Source organism: Symphodus melops (assembly GCF_947650265.1).
Source record: "Symphodus melops genome assembly, chromosome: 14".
Lineage (NCBI taxonomy): Eukaryota > Metazoa > Chordata > Actinopteri > Labriformes > Labridae > Symphodus > Symphodus melops.
Genome location: NC_136704.1, coordinates 9449989 through 9476202, shown reverse-complemented (window position 1 = coordinate 9476202; position 26214 = coordinate 9449989). Strand labels below are relative to the sequence as shown.

At 38.0% G+C, this 26214-nt stretch overlaps 1 protein-coding gene across 4 annotated transcripts in view; it reads right to left on the bottom strand.

Annotated features, from left to right (window-relative positions):
* slc12a7b (solute carrier family 12 member 7b) overlaps window positions 1-24665 on the bottom strand; it is a 71531-nt gene extending 46866 nt beyond the window's left edge. For 2 of the 4 annotated variants that reach the window (XM_079361117.1, XM_079361120.1), the window contains exon 1: window positions 24117-24665. In XM_079361117.1, coding sequence (XP_079217243.1) covers window positions 24117-24348 — 232 coding nt within the window. In that variant the 5' untranslated portion in view covers window positions 24349-24665. Of the gene's footprint in view, window positions 1-4835; window positions 5193-24116 lie in introns of those variants that run through there. The other 2 variants (XM_079361118.1, XM_079361119.1) reach the window with 2 other exon arrangements.
* Between the last annotated feature and the right edge of the window lie 1549 nt (window positions 24666-26214).

The window sequence follows — 26214 nt, the reverse complement described above, 5'->3', positions numbered from 1 at the left end:
TAGATTTTATATCTATCTATATCAACAGATGTATATAAAATAACCTGCATTTTTAATGACTAGGTAATAACACTTACACACCAGATAGTCATTATTTGATGTGATACCTTATAATAAGGGTTTTTTTTTCATGGCAATTCAATTGAATCTTTCATGTAAGCTATAGTTGTATAAAAAACAAAATATTATTTGTCACTATCAGCAGGAGAGAAATTGCTTCATTACAGTCGTCAATAATCAATAAAATAACATTAATATTACAGCTAACAAGTTATTTTCATCAGTGTAAAATAACATGAACGTTACCGATGTTGTACCACCTTGCTACTTTAGCAAAAAGAAATCATAGTTCGTGTTTGTCAACACAACTCAACTCAAATAAAGTACCATTAAACAGGTTTTAAGATATAAGTGAGGATTGTTAATAAAGTCGATGAAAAAACAAGCAAGACTTACGTTTGAGTAGTTGGATATATGTTATTAAAGTTGTGAAAAAGGTGACGATAAACTGTTGATGCGGAGTTCTCTTCACTTTGTGATGAAGATCCTGCACTGACTGTCGGACTGTCACTCAAACCTGAAGAAACGGGGTCTCCTTACCTTTACCAAACGGGTGAAACAGCGCCCCCCAAATCTCCATAGTGGCCAAAAGTATATTACATCCGTAGTGATATGAACTACCATAGAGAATGAATGGTAAAAGTTAAGGAAATTAAGGACTACTATTCACGGCCCTGGCGCGGCGGAAGCATACACAAGGCTTTAGACTACTATCAAGCGTTTTTTTTGGCCCTTAAATTATGGACAGCATGCAAACAGCCGGTGAAGAGTTAACAATAGTAAGAGAAAGGAGACAGAGAAGTGAAGAAGAAACACACAAACAGAAATCGATCTGCAAGGGAAATAAACAGGAAACACGTGTCCAGGGCAGATGCACATTTGGTTCAATAACCTGCTTTGGGTCTGCTCAAACACTGAACTAAAACTGAAATAAAGCCATTTTTACTTTTGCATTTAGCTTGAAAAATAAGGGTATATATATATGTGTGAGCTGTTATGTATCTTATGTGGTTGTTTCAAAGTGCTTACCAAATAAAGTTGGATTGGATACGAGTGAGTTAAAAAAATGTTTGGACTAAAACCAATACATTTCTTTATTTGATAACTTAAATTACCTTAAATATTTTCTAAAATTTATCAAAGCCAGAGAATCCGTAATTTTATAGTTCTAATGGGTGTCTTGTAGGCGGCCGCTATGCCATGACAGACACAAATGTTGATCGCTGTCAAAAAACACTGGATGTTACCTCAAAGACAACTGCATGAGCACTAGCTGCTACTAAAAGCTGCTGCATGTGCTGCTTTGAAAAAAAAAAAAAACGTTATGAAAAGCACTACACCAAGTCTTTGTCATTTATTAACAGGCTTGTCTACATGCATGTGTAGCAAAATAAATGGAGCAATACACAATAAGTTTGCACATAATTCAAAATGCTTTTTCATTCCTGTAACAGTTACCTCCCACAGCATTTTGAGCCTTATTACACATTACTACTCCCTCTGCACCCAAAGAGAAAACTGCATCATCTCCCTGTGTAACACACATGTTCTGTGAGAGATATGTAAGCCCCGTTTCCACACAGCAGTCCGGTACGGATTGGTACAGTGTGGGACGGTTTGGTTCGATTAAGCCTAATTCCGTTTGCGTTTCCACAGCCACCCGTGCCCTATTTGGTAGGCGGTGTGTAAGCCGGATGGCGATAGCCGCTATGTAAATAGCATCATATGATAGAAGCTAACCATTAACTAATAAATTCAACAAAAGAGAAAAACGCGACACAAACAAAACCAACAATGGAAGACATCAAGCAGTTAATCTACTCTGTCACTGACATGTGACTCTTTATTACAAAAACTCAATCAAGATTTGTTTCAGAGAAGGCTGTGTGCCGCGAGGAGAAATACAGACGTAAACAATCAGCTGTGTATGGTTTAGACACGGCAGGGTTTTGTTTGCCGACGTAACACGGGAAGTGACGATTCTTTCAACCAATCAACAGACTGCAGTGTTTCGCTCCACCTTTTCGGGCCGGCTCCACATTCTTGGCGCCCCAACGGAAGGGTCCCAAAAAGTGGGACGGTACGGACCGGTTATTTGGGAATTTTTCCCGGGATTAGTCTATGGAAACGCCGCAAAACGTGGGCCGTACCGAGACGAACCAAGCCAGACCGCTCGGTGGAAACGGGGCTGTATACCCTAAGGAGCAGAGATAAATAACCACATATTGTAGTGCAGTTGTAGGTGACATGAAAGGAAAACAAGCTTTAATAATAAAATTGTTAAAAATAAATTCAAACGCCTCTCTCCGCTCCTTAAAATCTTTTGAACTGCAAATACATAATGATATACAATATTGCTCGGACAGGGACCATCGGCTATACACTACTTAAAAATGCATTGAGTGAACTATAGCGGGTATGATCATATGCACTCAGAATTCGGACAGTACTACAACATGGAGTGTCCACTATATAGCGCACTATATAATGAATAGGGAAACGGCCTCAGTGTCAAAAATAATTTTAAAAAAAACAGCTATAGTACTCAGGGGGTGAAACACACTATTTTTACACTCAGGGAAAGGCGAAGTGTGAACCTTTTTCCTGGAAGAAAATGGCAAACTTGGTGAGAAAGAAAGGTTTGACATTAGATGCTTCATGTCCTAACTGACTGCAACACAAGGCTGTGTCAAAAGATAGAGAACCTTTAAAAAAAGAATAGTCCTTTTTGAGTGGAATTCAGAAAAGGGAGCAGAGACAGTGCACACAATCAGAAAGGTTGTTTGGGTCAAAGAGACCAGAGTATATGACATAACTGGAGAACATTACATTAGAGCATGGGGGTGGGGTCTTACCACCCGCACTCAGCCAACAGGAAACAAGCCAGCAAGATAATCAATAACAATGACTGCTATTTGACTCAGTCCTGCCTTATAACATGCTAAAAAGCTAAAAGCCCTTGTGCAATTAAGAATCTTCCCTATAATCCTTTGACCATTCTCCTATCCCAGTCCAGCCCAGCCATCTCACAAGACAAGAGTCTGTAAAAGTACAGTATACAATGTAAACCTCCTCTTCTGTCTGTTATCTATTCATTGTGGATACATATGGTACATGCGGTAAAATCCACCTTTAAACAGTGTCAGTACAACAAAAAGTGGGGATTCCTGATGCTTCTTCAGGCGCATCATTTTGTGGACAGAGATTCATTAATAGAGTGCATACCCTATGTGACATGTCATCCTGTGTTTTTCCACTACACGAGACAGCACTTGTCAGGGACTGACAATGGTTGCATGTGAAACCAAAACACTCTTTAGTATGATATCCTGTACCATGACAATATTCCATTTGTTCTCTCCCAGTCAGTAAAAAAAAATAAAAATAAAACCAGACCCAGCATGGAGCCTAATTGCAGCTCGAAAAGCAGAAATTTACAGCCATGTAAAGTGCTCTAAAAGCAGCACATTCACTAACAACACTCTGGCACAATATGGAGTGGCAGACAGGAGTTTGTTAAATATGAACTCCTTCACTTTACCTTGATGAATTTCTAAAAAGAACAAGGAGCTTTATTAAAACGCTGCCCCTTTGTATGTTTGCTGAGCAGTTGATTTCAGGAATTGAGAACACTTTGCTCTGTTTCCAAATCTTAGACGTTAGATTAATGAACATTGAAATTCAGACAAACTGACTGCTGCAAGAAAACTTCTGGATGTCAGGCCATAATAATTTGATGAAAGTTTAGTGATCAAGAATGCAGAGCTGAACCCTTACCAACTGGTAGCTTGATAGATACCAGCTTATGGCAGGCTTCACGAAGTACAGTCCGCCTTTTAATTCATCACAAAGAGACATTTAATGTTTTTGTTTGCAAAATAAAAGCAGTTTTCCTGTTCAGAATCACTGCATATGGTAGTGGGGGTTTTTTCATAATATGAAAGTTTTTCTCTTATTTTGCAGCAAAAACCACAGTATATTCATTTGGTACTCCAATATTAGAATACATATCACATCACCACTTTCTTGTCAATCCAAAGGCAGAAAATGCACTGTGTAAACATGTTGTTTTCCTGTTGTTCATTGCACACCAAAGTTCACTGCAAGATCCTCGAAGGGTGAGTCATGTCAGAGGTTGCATGTCACAGGTAGGCAACACTGAGAGATGTTAGGAGATGTAAATGTAAGGCTGTCCCAATTAGAGTTTGTGTTGTCTTGTGTTTGTTGCAACAAGGCTTGGAAACCTGGCAGTACAATGAATAAGAAGAACAGTATACTAGAGTATAAAAAGAACAAATTAAAGTTGAGCTGTACATAACTAAAAAAAGACTTGAAGTTACAGGGGAAATGGGAACAATGATTCATTTAGAAAACAAATACTCTCATGGAACAAATCTCACGTCAAACTCTGGTAAGTGGACGGCATGTGAGGAAAACAGTCATCTCGCACAGTTACTGGAAAAGAAACAGACCTTGCCTAAAATTCTGTGTGTGTCCTACACATTTCCTAATCACAAACCCTACTGATAAAAAGGTTTTCTGAAAAATACAGGCACAGTAACCCATGAAATTAAGCTATATTATCAACTCGAACCGCACACTTTAAGCCAAGTATGGAACTTTACAGGACAGCTTTTCTATCTTCTCTGTCTCAACAGCTAATAAGTGTTTGGGTCAAGTCTTTAAAACATATATACTCTACAAGTTACATAATAATTACATATTTCTTTACAGTTATTAAACCACAAAATGGAACTGCAAAAATATCTAGTTACCTGTGGCATCCTCCTCTTCTTCTTTCAGAACATTATTGTCATCCACATCATCATTCTCATTCCTTTCTTTTGCCTTTTTTCCATTGTCCTTTACTGGGACCACGGTAAAGTTGGTGGGCATTTTTACACCATGTGCTTCCCCTCCGTCTCTCTTGTTTGTCCCACTCTTATCTCTTCCTCCCTTCTCCTCCCTCTCCGGTCTGCTGCTTCACTCTCTCTTCCTGTCTCCGTCAAACAGCTGTCACTGCACTCTTCTTTCTTTGTTGTTTTTTTCTCTCCAGATTTTCTTCTCTCATGCACTTTACTCTCAGGGCAGACATTAACTTCTGATTTTTTTTGCTCCTATCGCTAGGATTCTGCTGTAAACCCATGTGACCCCAACCCCCATATCCATATAAGGAACAGCAGGACTGCCCCGCCCAGTGGGGGCAGAGCACTTAAATACACACTTTCAGAAAACATGACATGTGTTTCTGCTCATGAGTCTGTAAGGACATACATGAGGCTGTTTTTGTGCCTGAGGGCAGATCTTCTGACCAGGAATGTCGCTCTCTCTCACACGCAACAAAAGCTGGCAATGTCAGCCTTTGTTTTAGAGGGGAGGAAATCCAGAGCTGCTCTGCTGAGGAAAATTTGCACACACACACACACACACACACACACACACACACACACACACACACACACACACACACACACACACACACACACACACACACACACACACACACACACACACACACACACACACACACACACACACACACACACACACACACACACACACACACACACACACTTCCTCATTTCCTATGCAGTGCCATTTGATCCTATGTGCTTGGTCAGAAGAAGAAGAGAATATTTAAAGACATATACACACAGTCTCAACACACACTCCAAGAAGCTTAGTACAAGCAAATGCACGCATAAAAACACAATCAAGTTCTGCGTTATATGTACATCTGGTTATCTGTGTATGTTACATGGTTAAATATATATCACTCTAAAGAATTACCACATCAGTCAGGTTTTAGTCCAGGGGCAAACAGACTGTTCATCATGGTGTATGTTCATGACATTGTATTGCTTTCTGTTCACCACTGTCATTCAACTGAAGCAGTGCTCATAGCCAAATCTATCAGTAGACTTAACAGCAAAACAAAAACTAAAAAAGATTTCCTCTGGATTAGAGTGCATTGAAAGTGATAGGAAGCATTTCTCATCCTGCCTACGAAATGAATGCAGATGACTTTTTCTTTCATTGGACTACAGCTCTGGAGACTCACTTGGTTACTTAACATCTGGAGATCCTCCCAGAACAAGTTCCTCTCTTCTTCCTTTGATTTCCCATCATGAGGATAAACACAGTCAACAAAAAGGGTTGGGCCCGAAAAAAATATGAAGGAGACTGAGCAGAAGGCGAGTGACTCAAAGAGATGGGCGGGCAGAGTGACCAGCTTACAGGAAAGCACAGGCGTTTTTTTCTAGCACTGCAACTTAAGCTATGCTCAGTTTCTTCCTGATGACGGGCCCACAGAAACAACACTCCATGTAGCTCTTAGCCTTGTATGCAATCATGAGTTAAAACACAGCCAACAAAAAGGGTTGGGTCTGAAAAAAATATGAAGGACACCGAGCAGAAGGCGAGTGACTCAAAGAGATGGGCGGGCAGAGTGACCAGTTTACAGGGAAGCACTGGCTTTTTTTCTAGCACTGATGACTGGCCCACAGAAACAACACTCCATGTAGCTCTGAGACTTTTATGTAATTCAGAGGTATTGAACAGTTTGATGTCAGATGCAGCTTTATGAACCTTCAAAACATTTGAAATGGAAACATTTCCCGGAGGCTGCTGTTTGGTTGCCAATGTCTAAAAAAATTCTCTACAAATTTGGGAGGATTTTATGGGATTTTATCTGTTTTGTCAAACATGTGCACTGCTTATATTGCATTATGCATAAGAAGGTGAATTTATTAATCATTTATTTTTATTTTGTTTTAACTCTATAAGAAACACCAGGCCAATAAATTAAATCTAAACATTTCAATACAATAGTAAGTGGGCTATAAAAAAATATAATGATAAAGGAATTGTGTTTTATTCTAAAAGTTTTTTGCTGAACGTCAATGCAAAATGATCAATCATACAGTAAAAGTCCCCTTAGTGAAAGGTCTGTGTAGGTTCTCAGAATTTCCATTAGTAAAGTGTATTTGCCATCTAATCAGACAAGATTCACTTTGTCCTATCCTCATTCTACTGAGATGGTGGGCCAGATTTCAATCAAACATCATAAAACATTAAGTGACTTCGGTAGCAAATATAGCACTCAGGGCACAAAGTACATCTAAATCAAATAATCAGTGAATTAGCCAAGTGACTTTTATTCTGTCTAAAACATAAACTTGGTGCTCACAGAATATTATGATGCTGCAATGGAAATAGAGATAAGAGAGGGCACTTATCAACTCCTTGCTTGGTCGATGAGCAGTGATTTAACAGGTACTGAATATTGAGACCATGCAGACAGCTTCTCACAGACAGACAATCTGACTGCCATGTCATAACAAAGACAATCTAGCAGATTTTCACTTTGTTATGCCTAATGCAGTATCTTATATACAATATATAAACACTGGAAAACAAGGGTACACCCAATCCTAACCTTGAAGAAAAGCTGCTTTGAAATTCTTACAATGAACCAGATGTCTTAAAAATATGTTTAAAGAACCATTGTCTGATACCCTCTTACATCTTAAGGTTTCGAGAAGTGGAGCATAATGATTGCACAATTATACACTTGTGACGTCCTGCCCTCTGTCTGCATTTCTTTAGCTTCTAAGTTTGGTAGACAGTGAGTGGACTCAGGAAGGCCATTAATTCAACTTGGTACACCTGAGTCCATCAGGACTCTGCTTATAACTGGTTTCCACTCTAACTTGTGTCTCTCCTCTCTTCCTCTCAGGCCTCCACCAGCTGGTTTGCACTTTACATTGCTACACTCATGTATACATTGCATTCATGACTGATTTGACTTATTTACATACTTATGATTGTTTTAAGTTTAGTTTAACAATAACTCAATTACCTTTAAACCTTGCTTTATGAGTGATACGCTTCTTTTGTCACTTACTTTGAGCCAGTTTGTGACACACTGCAAAATGTGCTCACAAAGATGCAACTTTGGGCGGGCATTAGATTCACTACAGGACAGTTGGCAAAAAAGCTAGTATGGAGCCCTGATCCAAATGTGTTCTAGAAGCACACTACTAGAACTTGCAAAGACAGGATATCTTGCAGGTTTATGATTAGCAAGTCTCTGATTGCTTTTCAGAATGTATCTGATCTTGCAATGTACAACTTTTTTTTTTTTTTAGAGATAACCAACAATGGCGCTAGCAACAGATAACAAAGCATTTCCCTGTCCCCTACTTCAAACTTTCCACGAGTAACCAGAATTAACCACACTCCCAAACATTGTTCTTACAGCAAGTGAGCATCCATCTATTGTGACACATTCAGTCTGAACACAGTGAAAGCATCCCTTGTGTCTGTGCAGTGGCTTGAATCTCCATAGAGTTCCCTCCCTTCAGTTTGCCGTCTAGCTTTTCTGCTTGCTGTTGGGTTCTGAAGATAAGGCACTAATTAGTTGTTGATAATTTACATCCTTTTATTTTCCGGTTTGCAAGGCCATTTGCAAGATGAAAACATTTAATACTATTAGCGACATGAAATTATTACCAGAAAATCAAGAAACGAGAAAAACTGACTTTAGAACATTCAGTCTTTGTAACTTAAACACAATGACCAGGCTGACAGGGATGTGCCTCAAAACAAGCTAAACTGTCATGGTAACTGTTAAAATAATCGCAATAGCGGTTTGGTTTAAGGCTAGTACACTTCAATAACTAACAAATCAAATTAGAAAATATTATGAATCTAGATTGCTGTTAATGAAGACATATTTCCAGAACAATCTTCTGTATTGGCTTTATTTTTTCATGTTAGTTTACTTGATTAAACCTAATGGCCTAATTAGGGTCCATTGGGGTAAATACTGGATTGATAGTTTGCCAAAATGCCAAATGCCAAGTTTTGTGTCTTTCTTTTACAGGGAGACCATTAAATCACAATAAAAGATGAGATACAATAGCATCATCTGTCAGAGAATCTGTCAAACTCATTTGAGCATGTGACTGTGACCGGGTTTATTTTTGTATAGCGTTAATTCATAACAGGTGTTATCTCAAGACATTTTACAAAAAGCAGGTAAAGGACCTTAACCTTTGTCCGTTAACATTACAAAAGATCAGGTAAGAAGACCATGCTCATCATCATACAGCTGATGGCTTCATGATCATAGATAGATACTTTAGCGATCCAGAGGGATATTCAAGTTCATCATAGAAATGAAAAACTGGACCACGACTGCGCAGGATCTTGAGAAAAGCTCTGCAGGACAACATGTATGTTCAAATGAAGAGAGACTTACTGTAATGTCTTTGCACCTACTATTTTACAAAAGCAAAATAAAAAAAACTGTGTATTACTGTACTTCACAAAGGGCATTGGATCATTCTAATTTTGTACAGCTCAAAACGTGCACAGTCCTGCTTATCTGCTCCACAAAAAGGGTGATGAATTTCAACCCCAAAGTTCTAGTGAGCTGAAATTCTTAATAGCCTTAGATTTCTATTCTAAAAGTAGAAGTATTGATTGATTCTGCAGGGTAAGATAAGAGGAGATTGGATTTAAGATAAATACAACAAACAGCCCAAGGGCAAAAATCAGGGCATGGAGCGGAGTCAATTAATATGCCAGTTATCTGAAAGCATAACCCATTATCAAACTGTACTCCCACATTTATTGGCATGTCTAAAAGAAGACAAATGTGTAGGTGTTTTGTTGCAAATTGTTGATCTTGACTGTTTTAGTGCATAGATACTTGTCTTCTTGATCTGCAGATCCAGGGTGAAGCACACTGTATATACACTGACAGCAACAAAGGAAGCAAAGCACGTAAAATCTATTAGTCTCTGACATAAAATGTTCAGCTGAAGAACTGTAAGCAATGCACAAACTCCTCAGCAATAGCTAATAGTGCCATCTGGTGGTGTAATCAATTACTGCCATTGTATCAATAAAATGAATGACAGTGTATAACTCAAAAACAACAAAAATTGCATAATTGTCAATGTTGGCGAACAAAGCAGAACACAAAAATTGTCAAAGTCATGTGGATTTGGGTCTTAGTTTTGTCACATGGCATTTCCATTGTACAACTTCCCCTTGTTCTTAAAACAGCAGTGAATGGCGTTTGCGAGAGGTCATGGGGGATGAGAAAAAGAAAAAAAAAATTCCAGATCACTTCCTTTATTTTAAATCATTTCATGGGGATTTCAACACAAAATCTCATGGTCATGCAGACATACTGTATGCTTTTATTTATTTTTTTAAATCAAACTTTACAGCAAGATCTTAAATAGTATAATAACAATAATTTTACATTCATTTCAGGTCTGTGTCTTTTGGAAAACATAAACTCAGTGGTGTTATGTCAAATATTTTGCTCAAACTTGTCATTTAAAATTATAACCAAAATTAGTTTAAATTAGATTATCGGATTGTTCAAAACTTTTATAAACAATCCTATAATCTATAATCTTAATTTGAAAATAGTTCAAATTAACAGTCTGAATCTATTTACGTCATAAATCTTGTTAACAGCATGATTAGAAAAAAAAAAAAAAAGGTGTATTGACTCATTAACTGGCATTTCATTTTTGCCATTTTTCTCTCATCAGACAGCTCATGGTCGATAACCCCATTTGATCAGGTGGTACAACCTTGGTCATGTAGACAAACTTCACTATAAAAAAATAAAAGAACAGTTATAATTTAAAAGGGGTTTTATTATAACCAAAAAAATATGTCCTAAAAAAAAAAAAGAGAGAATGGTAGTATGGGTAAAAAGACAGGGGACATTTAGTAACCACGGTCATTAAAGTACCATAATCCAACTTCACAAAGTCATACTTTATTAAACCCGTTGTGCTACTGAAAGAAATACTACTTTTTTAAATAAATGGGTAAACATCTTTTAACAGGCTTAAACAAATCAGCCAAATAACTCTAATCACTTAAATCTTGCAATATCTAAAGAAGCCTGTGTAACCAGGTGCTACCGGGAAAATGGAAATGTAATATTGCTTTCAAGCACTAAATAAACAGGGAACACTGGCAGCCAGTATATTCAGTCAGACTTTCCTAATGAGCTTTAAGTGCTTTAATCTATAATGACTTGTCTATATTAATCAGCAAAGGAAATTATAACCAGGCCCAGCCTAGTTGTATGCAAACCCTAGACTTTTACAATACATAATTTCTATGGCAAACTAGCCACAATCTGTTATCCACAGTAGTATAGGTGGGTACAGCATGTAGAATTACATGCTAATGTTGACATAAAAAAATCTAACTTCCTTAAAAAAATGACTAAACCCATTTTATATATATTTTTAGTTGAGTACTTACATGACCTCAAATATTTCCAAAAGTTATCAAAGCCAGAGAATTCCGTAATTTTATAGGTTTATTTTATAAATTAGAGTGGATTGTTGTAAGAAAACACTGGAGGTTACATCAAAGACCGCTGAATACCCTAGGTACTGAAAGTTGCCATTCTGTTGCTGTATGTGCTGTTGTCATGAAATTATACCTGTATAGCTGTTAGCGGTTAGCTGCTAACATGTGATGCTATTTACATAGCGGCTATCGACATCCGGCTTACGCGCCGCCTACCAAATAGGGCACGGGTGGCTGTGGAAACGCAAACTGGAGCAGGCTTAATCGAACCAAACCAAACCAACTGTCCGTACCGGACTGCTGTGTGGAAACGGGGCTATTGTGTTTCACAGATCGATTTCTTCCATTCGTATAAATTAAAAAGAGTGTGTTTGTTATCTCCCATATTACCCTGCGAGCCTCAACATCATCTTTTGTTATTGGTTTGATTGAGAGCCCCCTAGCTGCAGATTTTACATGATGTGTGTTTAAAGAGACATCACAGTTTTGGTTTGAGGTAGTTTTGAATACTGTAATGAAATAAGTACAAACATGGAGAGCCATGCCTCAACCATCTCAGGTAACAGCACAGTTGCCTGCCGGTCATCCATTTAACCTTGTGTTTGATCCAACAGGCTCAGATGACACTTTCTTTTCTATAGAGTTTAAGGTATTTTCCTGCTATCTTCTAATTCACTTCTTTTCAGTAAATATTGTTTTTAAACTGTAGTTTTGTAATTAAATCCATATAGGAAAACCTATCGATAACTACTATCAATTTATATGTTATCTTGACTATGTCATTTCACCTGCATCAACAAAGCCATTGGTGGGTCAGGTGTGACTTAAAGATTAAGTAAGAAACCTTACAGCATATTACTTTTACTCTTCAAACAACAGTTTTTTGTTTTCAATATTCAGGCATAGGCAGGGTTTTTCAACTAGGTTTCATTTCGACACAAAGGGAGCATACATAATTTTGTTTACACTTGCAGGAACCCTTGTGCTTTTAAATAAGAGTGATAGTATGGAAACATTTCTCAGTTTTTGTGTTATGATGTTTTTTGTTTTCTCTTTCTCAGGTATCTGGATGTTAATACAATAAGGAAAGTCTTAAGTTTACTTCAGCTAGTTCCTTTTAAGACAGAGAGCTAATGTCAAGTCAGGAGAGACACAAGCATTGATACAAGCTTTGACTGGATCAGTTACGTCTCTGGCCTTTGACTGTACTGCATTCATTTAGGCTGCTGGTGACAGGGGTGGGGTTAAAGAAGTTATCCTTAGGCTCCTCATACAGAACAGGCAGAACTTGATACTCAAACGTCTCCCTACACATTTGTGACATATGATATCCACCAACGCCACTAATAAGGAACTTCTACTGTACCTTTATCTTCTCTCAAAATTCAGTTAACTGGGATGGGTAAAGTATCAATATCTTTGATGACACATCCAGTTGCTTTGTTTTACTAACAGTATATGGAAAGTTTTGCCTACTTGAAAACTTTTGTTTATTATTAAGTCCAACTAACACACATGCCTCAACAAAATGTTCTATTCCCACAATTGAAATGACTACTACTATCAGCGGGGAAAAAAATGAAAACTACTATATTTTAAAGGGACGCTTTTTTTGCAAGGCTAATGTACTGGTGAGCACAATATCATCTTCTTTTTTTCCACAAAGTCTTGTCTGGCTTTATTTTATTAGTATAGGCATGATTCAGAATCACAGCATTTGCTTACTAAGCCTTAAGCTTGCTGCTCACAGTTGGAAAAAAACATGAATAGTAACTCTAAATGGAGAGAACCTTCTGTGGATTTTTTTTTTCTTCCCCCCACCGAGTCTGTTCAATGTCTACTCTTGTGTAGTGACTTTTAGTTTATAGGGAATTATTTCTGTTATCATTATTGATACAGGGATACTGGGCCTGAATTACCTTTACTTTTATGAAAAAGTAAACAGAGGTAAGAGGAAAGTGTTCCCCTTTTCATTATACAGTACATTAATTTTCTCCAGATACACTTTTTAAGATTTTGGTTGAAATTGTCGTTAAGTCCTGTCTTTTCACAGACACCGTGTTTGCTACCGTACTCGATCTGAGGTAAAGTATCTATGTTTATTTCTGTGTGCCTGCTTGTGAGTGTCTGTCTGTCTGTGTGCCTGTAAACTATGTTATGCCTCCATTTCAGTGGCATTAATATGTACTTGTAACAGTACTCAGTATCGGTGAGTACCTACATGTAAGTAACTTGTACTCGGTTTGCAAAAAAAGTGGTATGGGTGCATCTCTAATTATTATCATTATTTATTTTTTGTGTGGCTTTGTATTTCTTTTCCTCTTTCTTCCCACTCTGATTTGCCATTAAGAATCTCCATAGCCTTCACCATAGAGCCTATGAAATACACACGCACGTCCACACACACACGGAGTACCTCTGTAATTGCAGTTGTCAATTGTAATTGTCTCTCGTGTTCATATTGTAAGTTTCTTTTCCTTTTTCTTGCATTAATAAGTAAAATAAAGAAAATAAAAGTAAAAAAAAAAAGAAAGGTTAAAATTACATGACCTTGAAGGAAGGGCACATAAACACCTTGAAAAAGAATTTTCCAATTAAAGATGTAATAAAAAGGGCTTCTTTGAATGATTTGGCGAAGCTATACTGTATGTACGGTTCAGTATATTTAGAAAGAAAGGAGGAAACTTCTGTGAAAACCCTTCTGTCTGAACAAGCAATGAAAGACACCTTCGTCTGAGTGTGACATGTAAATAAGTAGCAACTGGAACAAACATCCCACGCAGCAACGGCATGGGAGGAAGCGCAATGGGAGGTCACACGGGACTCAGAGCAGCAGTAGCCATAGCGCACGCCACAGCACAGTTGGTGTCCATGTGCAGACTGCTGGGCTCCAAAAAAAGCAGAGGGCAGCACATGATATCCCAAGGTGAATGCCTTTAAAACATGAATGCAGAGACAGACATGCATGCAAACATATTAGTGTGTGGAGAGGATTGTGTATCACCATGAAACTTTATGCCTCACTTGTGTTCTCTGAATTATCCTCAATAGATATTTTAAAATATGAATGACAACAACAACCACATGCTCTCACTTAAAAACACAACCAAACATATACAAATACAAAACTCACAATAAGTTGGTGATATTGTGAGGTCCAAAGTGGGTTTCATACATAAGGTGTTTGTTTCACTTCAGTAATTTTTGGGATAGGGAAGCAATTGTATTAGGGTGAGACAAAAGCAATGAGGTGTTCATTCTGTGTTTTCCACGTTATGGTCTCACTGTGTACAGTGCGCCTTACATATTGGGGCCAACATCAAAAAATACAAAAAGACAACCCTTTTCAATGTGGCATCAATTTTAACATTCTGGGGGATAAATAGCTGGTATTGTCAGTAATTATTTCTCAGTCCATCATTTAAGCAGCCATGAACACACAACATCACTTATTGAACGAGCAGCGCCACCTGGCCACAGCGCGCCTTCAGCTCAGTTGCAGGCAGTCAGATGTTGCTTGTGAACTTGGTGTGTCTCAAATTTCATCAGCATACTTGCAAGCAAGACAGAACTACTGGCAGTGTTCGTGACAGACCCAGGAGTGGAGCACCAAGAGGGATTGACCGCAATGATGACCATTACCTAAGGACCTATGCACTCAGACACTGCTATGCTATTGCCACACAGCTGCAGGCCTGTTTACGAGAAGTGAGGGGTACTAGGGTTTCCAAATAAAGCATTCACAACCGACTTCACCACTTTGGCTTGAATGCCAGACGCCGTTAGAGGTGACTCCACTGACACCAAGAAACCACTGCAACCGTTTGCAGTAGGCGCAATGTGACCGGGACAATGCAGCACTGGCCTACCGTCCTGTTCACTGATGAGTGTCTGGTCACCTTGCACAGAAATGATGGTTGTCAGCGTTGGCAAGTTGAGTGATGCGGCAAGTTCAACATGGTCCCCAGGGTTCGCTTTGGTGGAGGAGGTGCAACAGTCTGGGCAGGGATCAACAGTCAGCGCCAAACAGAGTAAGTGATTGTAGATGGCTCAGTCACTGCATGTCCATAGAACCCATCATCATCTCCCAATTGACCTATGGCTAAGCCCCACCCTCAAACACAATGAGCCAATCACAGTGCGTATAGCCATTACATTGTCCATTGAAATGTATTGTAGAAAGTCCTTGTTTGTTCGGTTTTGGGATTTTTTTCAGTGATTTTAAGTTTAAAAAATGGTCAAACGTGTTCATAGGGTACATGCAACTCTGACACAAGGTATCCTAAGAGGTTGGGCGAAGGGGTGTATTTTTAACCCTTTCCTAAGCCACATCTCAACTGAGAAAAGTGTCTTCTTTGGATTGGAAGTTGTGCGTTAGACCACAACAAAAACTTAACGTGAATAAAATTAACAAGGATGTCTACATCTGTTCTAAGGTAAGTCAACATTATATTTGAGGCACAACATATTTTCACTTTGCTGGAAAGAAATATTAAGTTATCTTTAACATTTCAAACATATGGCTAATGTTAGCTCCTAGCTGCGTTGTTTATCATGTCACTGTGTTTGCTGGGAGTTCATTGGCCTTTTTTATTGTAGTTTTTGTGCTTTGGGGATCGTACATCATTTTTAGCTGTTGTCCAAAGGGCTCTAGTTAAACTTACGTTAACGTCTGTAGCTTATCTTAATTAACTTATCTGTAATAGCTGAGATAACACTGGTGCAAACGTTACTCTAAATAATTCAATGAAAATAAGTCTGAGTACAACATTTTAGAAAATCTTTATACAAAATCAACTAGGGAATTGTGTTTTGTTTTTTTAGCAAAACTTGTAACCTGTTCACTTCTCTTCAAACTAAATATTCAAACTATTTACTATTTAGTGTTTATTTAGTGTTGTTTAATTAACTGAATGTAGATTAGACTTCTCACCTTAAGCCACTTCCAAAGTGCCTTTGCTGCAACACGTAGTATGAGTACAAAGCCTGCTCTGCTGTGAAGAAACAGGCCTCTGTGTTTCTCAACTAGTGTATGAGAGAAAGATCAACTCCCTGCATTCTGATGCATCAAGCTTAAATCAGACAATTTTTTGGCGACCATTTCCCAACCTCATCTCTACCTGTCTGGTTAATCTCTCATAAATCCAAATATAATCCTTGAGACGCTGCATATCCACAACAAGTGGCAGGATCTGCCCACTGTTGCACCCAGAAACCTTTTTATGTTTATTACTAACACAATATTCTTTCATGTTTTGGGAAGACAGTGTTTACAGAGAACATACCCAATACATTGTTTACATTACTCCTATTTACTTAAAGATTGGTCTTTGCATCACACTGACTGAACAAGGAACAAGGGAAGGGGACATTTTTTTACCTGAATGCCTTAAGAGCATGTCTGTACTATCATTTCGACAGCCTATTTATGACCAACACTTCCTCTTTCAATACATGTTTCCTAATCCCCTTCAAGTTTGTGTTGCAACCTGAATGACAAGGGTATCTTTATTTCCCAGTTCAGCTATACTATAAAAAATAATAAAAAGTATTGGTGTCACATTATATTTCTATAAGGGCACAATAAAGGCCCTCCCTAGCAATTGAGAGAGTCACACATTGTCTTGTGATTGAGCTTCCGGGTTAATCCTCTTCTTGACAACAAACTGTTTAAAAATATATTGTAATTCTCTTTCTATTCATTTCAGAAAACTAGCAACTGTACAAAGACACCATTTTAACCATCTAATGGAAATATCTATCTGGACAGATTATTGTGACAAGAAAAATTGCAAGGTAATGCATGATTTCAATGTGATCTGACTCACCTGTACACTTTCTGAAGTAGTCTTGCTGGCATTGTATTAAGCTTTTTGGTAGATATAATCACAAGCTGTAAATGTATTAGTATTGGTGCCCCTATCAAGCAAGATCTGACTGTTCGTTATCCAGGAAACAAATCTGGAAACATATTTCATTTAACCCAAAGTAAAAATAGGGTTTACGACTTTGTCGTCCACAACTGGTTACTTTTTGAAAGTTGTCACAATTAGAAAGTAAGTAACAAGAGGCCAAAATACTGACACACATGACTGGAGATGTATATCAATACAAAAGTGAATACTCTCAATTAACTTGTTTTCATTATAGAGATAACCCAAAATTGTAATGTAATCGAACCATGATAAAATACTTTGATTTAACCCTTAGAAACCGACAATCACGCCGGCGTGATCAAATCACGTGACCACCTTATTATGTAACTGCACAGCCTAGAGGGCACATAGAGCAATGTGGGCTTCAAAGTTTTTCCTAGTTTTTGTTTGATATCAATAGACCAAGTAAAACAGGAGATATGATCGTTTAAAGTTTTTTTTAAAAATCCTATAGTTACCAGCGTTTCCATATCTAATACGGGATGGCACAGACGCTGTGTGTGTGTGTGTGTGTGTGTGTGTGTGTGTGTGTGTGACAGTCTGTCTTCGTCATTTCACATTATATCATAAAATGATTTTTTTTTAAAAAGCCAGAATGTGCTGGCTGTCTTTTACAGCATAGATGCATATGATCTGAAGTCAACCACGGGAAAATTTTGCGGGACTTTGCAAGCAGAGAGAGGGACACAGAGGAAGTAAGTAAGTGATATATTCGCGATTTTTTTTTTTTTTTTGTATTTTACATTTGTACTATATGGAACTCTGGGAAGTCATAACTTTGTTGTGGCTCTGTCAAATGTTGTACACAAACGATTTCAAAGTTTCATTACTAAAAAGGGAGGGGCGGGGACACCTGCTCTTATTTGTAAATAATTGCATATTGTTATTTTTTTCTGAATTTTACTTTTGTATGTTCACCTTTGCAACCTGTATATACATTTTCAAGATTTCAAATGCTTCCCTAAGCATGTTTGTGTTGTTTATTGCAAAAATTAATGTGATTTTTCAGATCGGATTTTATGTTTTTTATGTTTTTTTTGGCAAAATGTGTTGATACAGTATGTCAAAGTTAAAAAAATAATAGTCAAATCATATAGGAAATGTTGTGCTGAATAAAAATGATAGCAAACATGGGCATGGTAAACATTTTGTAATGTAGTACATGAAGACAAAATGAAAAGTATTCAAAAACAGCAAAAATAGGCTCAGGACTCTAAGGGTTAAAACTGCCCCACTTATTGCAGACTGGTTGTGGCTAATAATAGGTTTAACTCCTAGAACAATAAAATAAATGTCGAGGAGGCTGCTGTTACATGGTCTTTGGAAAAGTGGTGTACCTTGTAAATCGAAAGAGAGCCTCAATATCTTAACATCAATTTATCAATTTCACACCCATTAATTAAAATTAGCAGCGCAAATAAATAATAACAACAACACAAGGAGAAGTTCCTTTCTATCAGTTGTGTATCGATTGCATTACCAAGACAGCAGTCACACAGGGAACTGCGGAAATTGAAAAGTAAAGCAAATAAATCCAAAAATTAATGGTCCATATTTTATAACAAGGTAAAATGCTCTGTTAACTGTGTAAATAATATAAACAATTTATGGTGTGGACTCACTTAGCAGGCCAGTAGGTTAAGTGTTACTAGCCAGCAGGAAACGGTCATATCAGTGCGTCCGGCTCCGTGCACTGATGGTGAAAGGAACCCGTATAATTATAGTTTGACAATAGTGAATAATGAAAGCATAATTAACCATCGGTTTTGGCAACTTTCACTCAGGAGGAAAAATCAGCTTTTAATTTTTTAAAAAACAATAATTTACCGCGATAATTATCGATATCAACCTATATGTATTCTTTTATAGTGAAACTATTTTTAGTCTCATCGCTCAGGCCTACTTTCAGTCAACCTTAAAGCTGTTGCTAAGGCGGGATTTAAGACTGGAGGTTGCCACTTCATTTCTATCAATTGTTATCGAACCCAAATGAAAAGTCTGCTTTATTTTTCTCATCATGAGAAAATTACATTTTTTCCCATTGTGCCACCACACATTTTAGTATGTTTCTACAACATAACATGTCATTAATACTCAGAGGATATTCAAATTTTTGCTGATAAAAGCTGGTGCACATTGCACTCTATTATTGTCTGCCTGAGAGAAAACTAAAGGTGCATGCTCACACCTATCTTCTTCTTCTTCATGGTAACTCAATCTGTATGAGAATGAAATTTAATCAGTGCATGAAAACTGATTAGACAGGCACCAGCCTGTCCCTATGTGACAGATAAGGATATAATGTGGAAGACATCATGGTGATTCTGCAGCTCTGTGTTGGCTTCACTTTTGTGCTTCTCTCTAGGCAGAGGTACTCATTAGAGATGCACCGATATCACTTTTTTGTAAACCGAGTACAAGTACTTAAAATTGGTACTCACTGATACCAAGTACCATAACGAGTACTTATTAACGCCACTGAAATGGAGTCATAACTAGTTTTTAAGATGATAAAATACAAATAAGCACACATAAATAAATAAAGTATAAATACAGTATCAGACCGATGCCAAATACTGGTATCGCTATCAGGGCATCCCTAGTACTTATGTAAACAAAGTTTGTGTTCTCTATATCAAGCCACAAATTTACAGTAAAGTTATAATGGCACACAACATTGAATTTCCCTTGGGATCAATAGTATCTATCTATCTATCTATCTATCTTAAATATTCTTTGTAACAACATGAGGCATTGAACTTAGGCCTGTGCTCAAAAAACCGATATGGAAATATATCATGTGTTCCTTGCAATTACGTGTATTGATGCAGATTTTACAGTACTGATACAGCTGCAGAGCTGTGAAGGCCATTTGAAAAGACGCAGTTCCCATTAAAGCCAGTAGGGCGTAATAGACGCAAAATCAGCACAGCACGTTCCAAATCAAAACAAACAAGCATGGAAGAAGATGAGAAACTCCGTGAGCTAAACTGGAAGCAAAGCTTAAGGAAATATTTTTGAATTTTTACAAACACAAAGCAGTCTGGAGTTAGACATGATTAATCCAAGATTCACAAAAACAAGGTAAAAACACAGCAGCAACACGAACAATGTCCATGAAGAAGTTAGCAACAACAGATAGGCTCGCTACTTGGGATGTAACAATTCACTTAACTCACAATGCGATTCACGATACTGGGTTTGCGATACGATTCTTTCACGATTTTTTTGTACAAAATGAGACTAAAAAAAGATGCCTTTAATTCTTAATGAAAACATCTATGCATCTCGTAATCTCTTTTGCTCTTAAACTTGTTTGGGTGAACAGGGCTACCAACCTGCTTGTAGTCTTTGCAGCTACCATGGAAACGCCTGCTTGTTACAACCAACCACCTCTGTTCTACAGCTGCTGATGCTCACCATATTACTGACAGGGTCCCAAATTAACTTTTTGATTCACCAGCCAAGGTGGCAGGTAGATGAAAAATACAGGCCAAACATGTTTTAATGGCTGAAATAACAAATAGTGTTTTTCTGTCACCTACACCTCTGTTACTGTACATTTAATTGAGAAAGCATTCTGTTTAATCTATTACAGATTTAAGATTCAATCATTTTATCAGATCAGGAAATTGAGAAATTTAAAATATATATTTGCTTGCCTTTATTTATTAAATAGGTAGTTCCCAGAGCCCCTTGCTCTCTGATCCCCATTAACATTACAGACTAAAAACTAAAATCCATCAGAGAATAATAAATTATTATTCCACAAAACAAGCTCTCTCTTGATTTAGCTTTATCAACATTAGACCCTTCATATAACCAGCCAGCTCATTACTAGACATGTATCTTTGTCTGCTCCTGCTGCGCGTGCATTCAGCGCACTCACAGACTGAGACTACAGAGACTGTGAGAGGATGTTGCTATTGCTATGTTAGCTGCAGAATGAGAGTGAACGGAGAAAAGCCGACTGTTTGACCAGATCACACGTTCCCAACTCGGTCGTATGGCTCACAGATGAGCTGTGTGCTGATAAACTGAAAGTTAAAAGCGCCTGTGTGTCTGTGTGTGAGTATCTGTTGGTGTGTCAGACCAGCAGAGAGAGGAGCAGATACCTGCAGCTTCATTAAAACACGCTCAAAGTTTTAATGACTTCATGGCAAAACAATTAATCACTCTGGGTCAGATAGCTCACTGAAATGAACTCACCAAACAGAAAATCTACTGTTTAGTGAGTCACACTGTGTAACTCCATTCGTTTGTTCAGTACAGTATCTAGGCTGCTTCAGTAGTTTACAAATGTAAATCAAAAAGAGATTCTTCTCATAGTCAAGTGAAACCAGAATATGACACATCATACAAAAAACACAACAGGGAGGAATATTTTAATTAAAATGAAAGAATATTGTATGTATATTGTATTTGTTAATAGCTCTGGCATTATAAACTGAATATTTTGGTTTACTTTTAGTATCTCCAAGGGCATAAATGTATGAATTTTAAGTTGTAGGATCTTTAATTCTATGTATCTGCTGTTATTCTTAACAAAAAAAAACAGCTGTTAAGGGAAATTCTTTGTAGGACATGGTCATGATCCTAAACTAATGCGTAACGTATGGTATAGTGGCCTCTGTATCGTGATATGAATCGTATCGTGAGGTTGTGGGCCCCAGCCTGTGGCCTTAATTTTGTTTTATCTTATTGTACACAAAAATGCTTTTGGTAACGATTCAAACATATCTGTAATCTTAATACTGACTGACCATATTATTATTCAGATTATTGACTGACTTGTATATTCTCTTAGTCACACTCCTGTAAAACGTGATAAATACGGGACAACAATATTCACAAGTATTCACCAATACCGACATAGTGACTCACTCTCCATTGATTCCTATAGACTGGTGCTAGCGTAGAGCGAAGAGACCCATCCAATATGGCTGCAACGTTTCATGCGTTCCAGCAAGTAATGAGGCATCTACTTATATTATGTCTATGGCCTGGCCTGTGTGCCAGCAGGCAATTATTCCAGCACTTTTTCACACCTCATACGGTTGATATAGAAGCACCTTGTTTGTGAGCAACTGGTCGAAACTGCTTGAAAATAGAGACTTTAGCTATATGATGTCTCAGAATGAGCAACATAGACAATACGATAACACTGTAACTGTAAAAATACCGTAGAAAAATCATGTCTTAAATTAATCAGACATTAAACAATCCATGATCTGTAGCAGCTGTAAGCCAGTAAAAACTTTGACCAATGTCAAATCGGCGGTTCATTGTTTCATAAACCAATCAAGCCTCTCTACCCCATACATGCACGAGCCCACACTCAAAGCATGAGCTGAAATCCGCCTCTGGACCAATGGCACTAGTACATGTAAGTGAGGGGCGCGACTTTTGAGAGAGCAAAGAGGGGAGGGGGTGGGTGAATAGTGAGAACGGAGAGGATGCTATTTTCAAAATCATGCTTATTTTTGTAAATTGCCGACCCTGCATTTAAGCAACTTTCTCTTCACTTTTTATATATTCTATTGTTCAAATTGAGTAATCTCCATTATTTCAAAAGAGTCCAAAACCTACAGTCATATCACAACCCTGATTGATTGAAAAGAAAACTAACACTTGATTTTGCTTACACCTTTAGGATAAAAAAAAAAAAATCTGAACGTAATGATTGTTATTTCTAGTTAGAAAAGAGTAAATAGACTGCATTCTTGTATTCTCAGAAGACAAACTTTTACAATCAAGACCCCCCTAAACAAAGGTGGCAGAGACTGGGGACCCACAATGTCCTTTAAAGTGTTCAAAGTAAATAATGTAACACACAAACATGCACTCACAGGCCTATACAGACAAGTATCACATAAGAACAAGACAAATGAAAGAATATAGCCTTGAAACTATAAAATTCAGTTGTACTATTTAATATAAGACTAGACTAGGAGAATAAAAGTAATTTCCTTGCCCAGACTTAACACTGGGTGTACATACAATACAAAATAAATAGACACAGGTGTGTGAATCTTTATGTGTAAAAAGCAGCAGACATCTAAATTGTTGCTGTCTTGTTCAAACTAAGCACAAATACATTTTATTTCTTATCACTTAACGGGTAAAATATACAATTTCAAATTTGTATTATTTCTTTGGGGGGAGGGCATCTGGTGAACCTCTCTTGAGGTCTCACTTCGGAAACCACCTCATAGGCCACAGGTGTCAAACTCCAGTCCTCGAGGGCCGGCTTCCTCAGACTTTTAGATGTCTCCCTGCTCTAACACATCTGCTTTAAACCAATGTGTTGTCATTAAGCTCTGCAGAAGCCTGATAACGAGTTACTCATTGGATTCAGCTGCGTCCAAGTAGGGAGACATCTAATGGTCTGAGGAAGCCGGCCCTCCAGGAGTTTGACACCCCTGAAGGCGTTTCAAAATGATGCAATGGTAATAATCTGTTTTAACAAAAAGAAGCGTTTTAAGCTAGCAGAAAGGTCCGACAGCATCGTTTGTATAGGGTAAGTCCTAAATTAAAGTGCTAGTGGATTTAAGTTGGCTGTAGTTGACATCCACAGGCGTAAACAATGACTCATTAACGCTCGGTTTGGGTGACAGGTTAGGTTTTGAGGTAACGTTTTGATGCCCCGGCTTCTTTATGTAACAGAAGCGTAGACAGACGGATAGTAAAATGCGACGGTTAATCCTCTTGCAGATGCACAAGATAAGATGTCTCGGTATTTGTAACGGGCCACTGTCTTACCATATTTGTTTGGCTCTCTGTTGTACTCCAGAATAGGTACCACAGCGTTTGGGTCCTGAGGCTCGACCGCGGAGTCCTCCCCTGCCTCCTTTTCCTCAATCGTGCCAGTGCTGTTGCTGCTGCCACCGCCGGGGTCCGGTGCCGGGTCAGCGACAGGTCCGTCCAAATACTCCCCTTCTCTTGCGACCCCAACACCTCCGTCAACCGGGACAACCACAAATCTCTCCCCCATGTCACTGCTTAGTCTCCTCTGAGTTTTCGCACTTTAAATGAAGAGATTAACACACCGACCGCCTTACCTCAGCAGGTCCGCGCTCGGTGGAAGTGAACACAGTACAGCGTACAACAGGCGGACACATGCTGTCGAGTTGATCACAGAATTGATTACAGTACAGAAGGACCCGCCCTGGCCTTTGCTCATTGGCTGAGAGTACCAAAGAGCGATGTCAATTATCCCAAGAGGCGTATTGAATTGGTGGAAAATTATATGAAATGTGGAACACAATGTCGATCTTGTCGCCACTAATTTATTGTCTATGAGACTAATGAACACGCAATCGTGTTTCAAAAGAAAAATAATCAAGAGATTAATCAATAGATTAATTTAAAAATTAAATTAATCTATTGATTAATTTAAAAATCTATTGTTTAAGATTATTCAGGTGAATCAATTAATCTTTTTTTTCATATGATCTCAGAAATTTTTCAATAAATGTATGAATTCCCAGAATACAATGTGTAGTCTTCAAACTGCTTTTTGACCAACTGCAGGCAGCTCAACAGACTACACCTTAAAATAGTGCATGAGAGCATGTGTGAACTCTGCTGTCATAATGGAGCACATGTACTGGCATGTCACACTAAACTTATTACAAGCTTCTTTAATAGTCTTAAAATGGCGGGGTAATTAACACTCACTCTTTACATCCTCTGCTATCAATAGCCTGCATCACAAAAACTATAAATAATTCTATTTTGAAAAGCAGTGATGCTTTAGTCATTTGCCAACACCCTGACATAATAACTCTGGTATGTTAAAGCTTAGAATAAAAGGTTCACTGCCACATGGGTACAGGAAGACTGCTTATGTTTCTGGGCAGTTTAGGTACACAGTGCAGTGACATGTGTCAAAACTCTGAGTAGCCCAAAGGTCACAATTCAAGCTCTTTTGGTTTGACTCACAGGGCACTCCTTCAAAACATCCAAAAAGTAACACATTGCCAATACAAACAATGCCCACTTGTTGATAGTTTTAAAGCTTTGTCTTTAGCATAATATTTGCTTCGTATCAAGTTTTTCTCTGTTAGTTTTACAGGAAGAAATACCATCTGCCCCTGGATATCCTAGATCAAAATGACCTTCTCAATATAATTAAATGTTCCTTTGGAAAAGGTTGACTTCTGCATCAGTATCAAGGGGAATCCACATACAAGCCATTTTGACAGATAAAGAAAAAATACTCCATTTATTTAAACTATGTAAGCAGAAACCTTGTAAAAGGTAACATGTTGTGGAACATACAAAACTAGCTTATGCAGCATGGAAATCACGGGTCAATGGGTCAGACTTCAGAGTTTGTATGACTGAGATTTCTGGTAGACACACCCAAAATGGTATTTTGGTAAACAAATATGGTTTGGCAGACTTCTTTTAGGATGGATCTTTAGTTGTTTTAGAGTTCGATAAACTAGTCTGCAATAATGCAACTTTTGCATTAGTGTGATCAATCAATGAATTATTGGATATATTCTGTTTAAGTGGAGTTGATTCACTGAAAAATTCCTCGACCAAGCCCATACTGTAAAACTAAGATTGGACACTGAACTTATTATTATCAAGGAAGGGTGTTGACAGCATGGTGACAAGTGGTAGAAGGGTCACTCAGGAATCCAACACAACCAGACGGTGATTGGTAGTTGACTCATTAGTGTAGGGACCTCACACGATGGGACCATTATGTAGGGACCTTCCACGGCGGCAACATTATGTTGGGGTTTTATGACATAGACTGTAAAAATAATGGACGGGACAAGGTCCCTTGTGGAGTGAAGCTTTTATTTTTAGAGCTCCCCCTACTGACTGGCTGCAGTATAGGTCA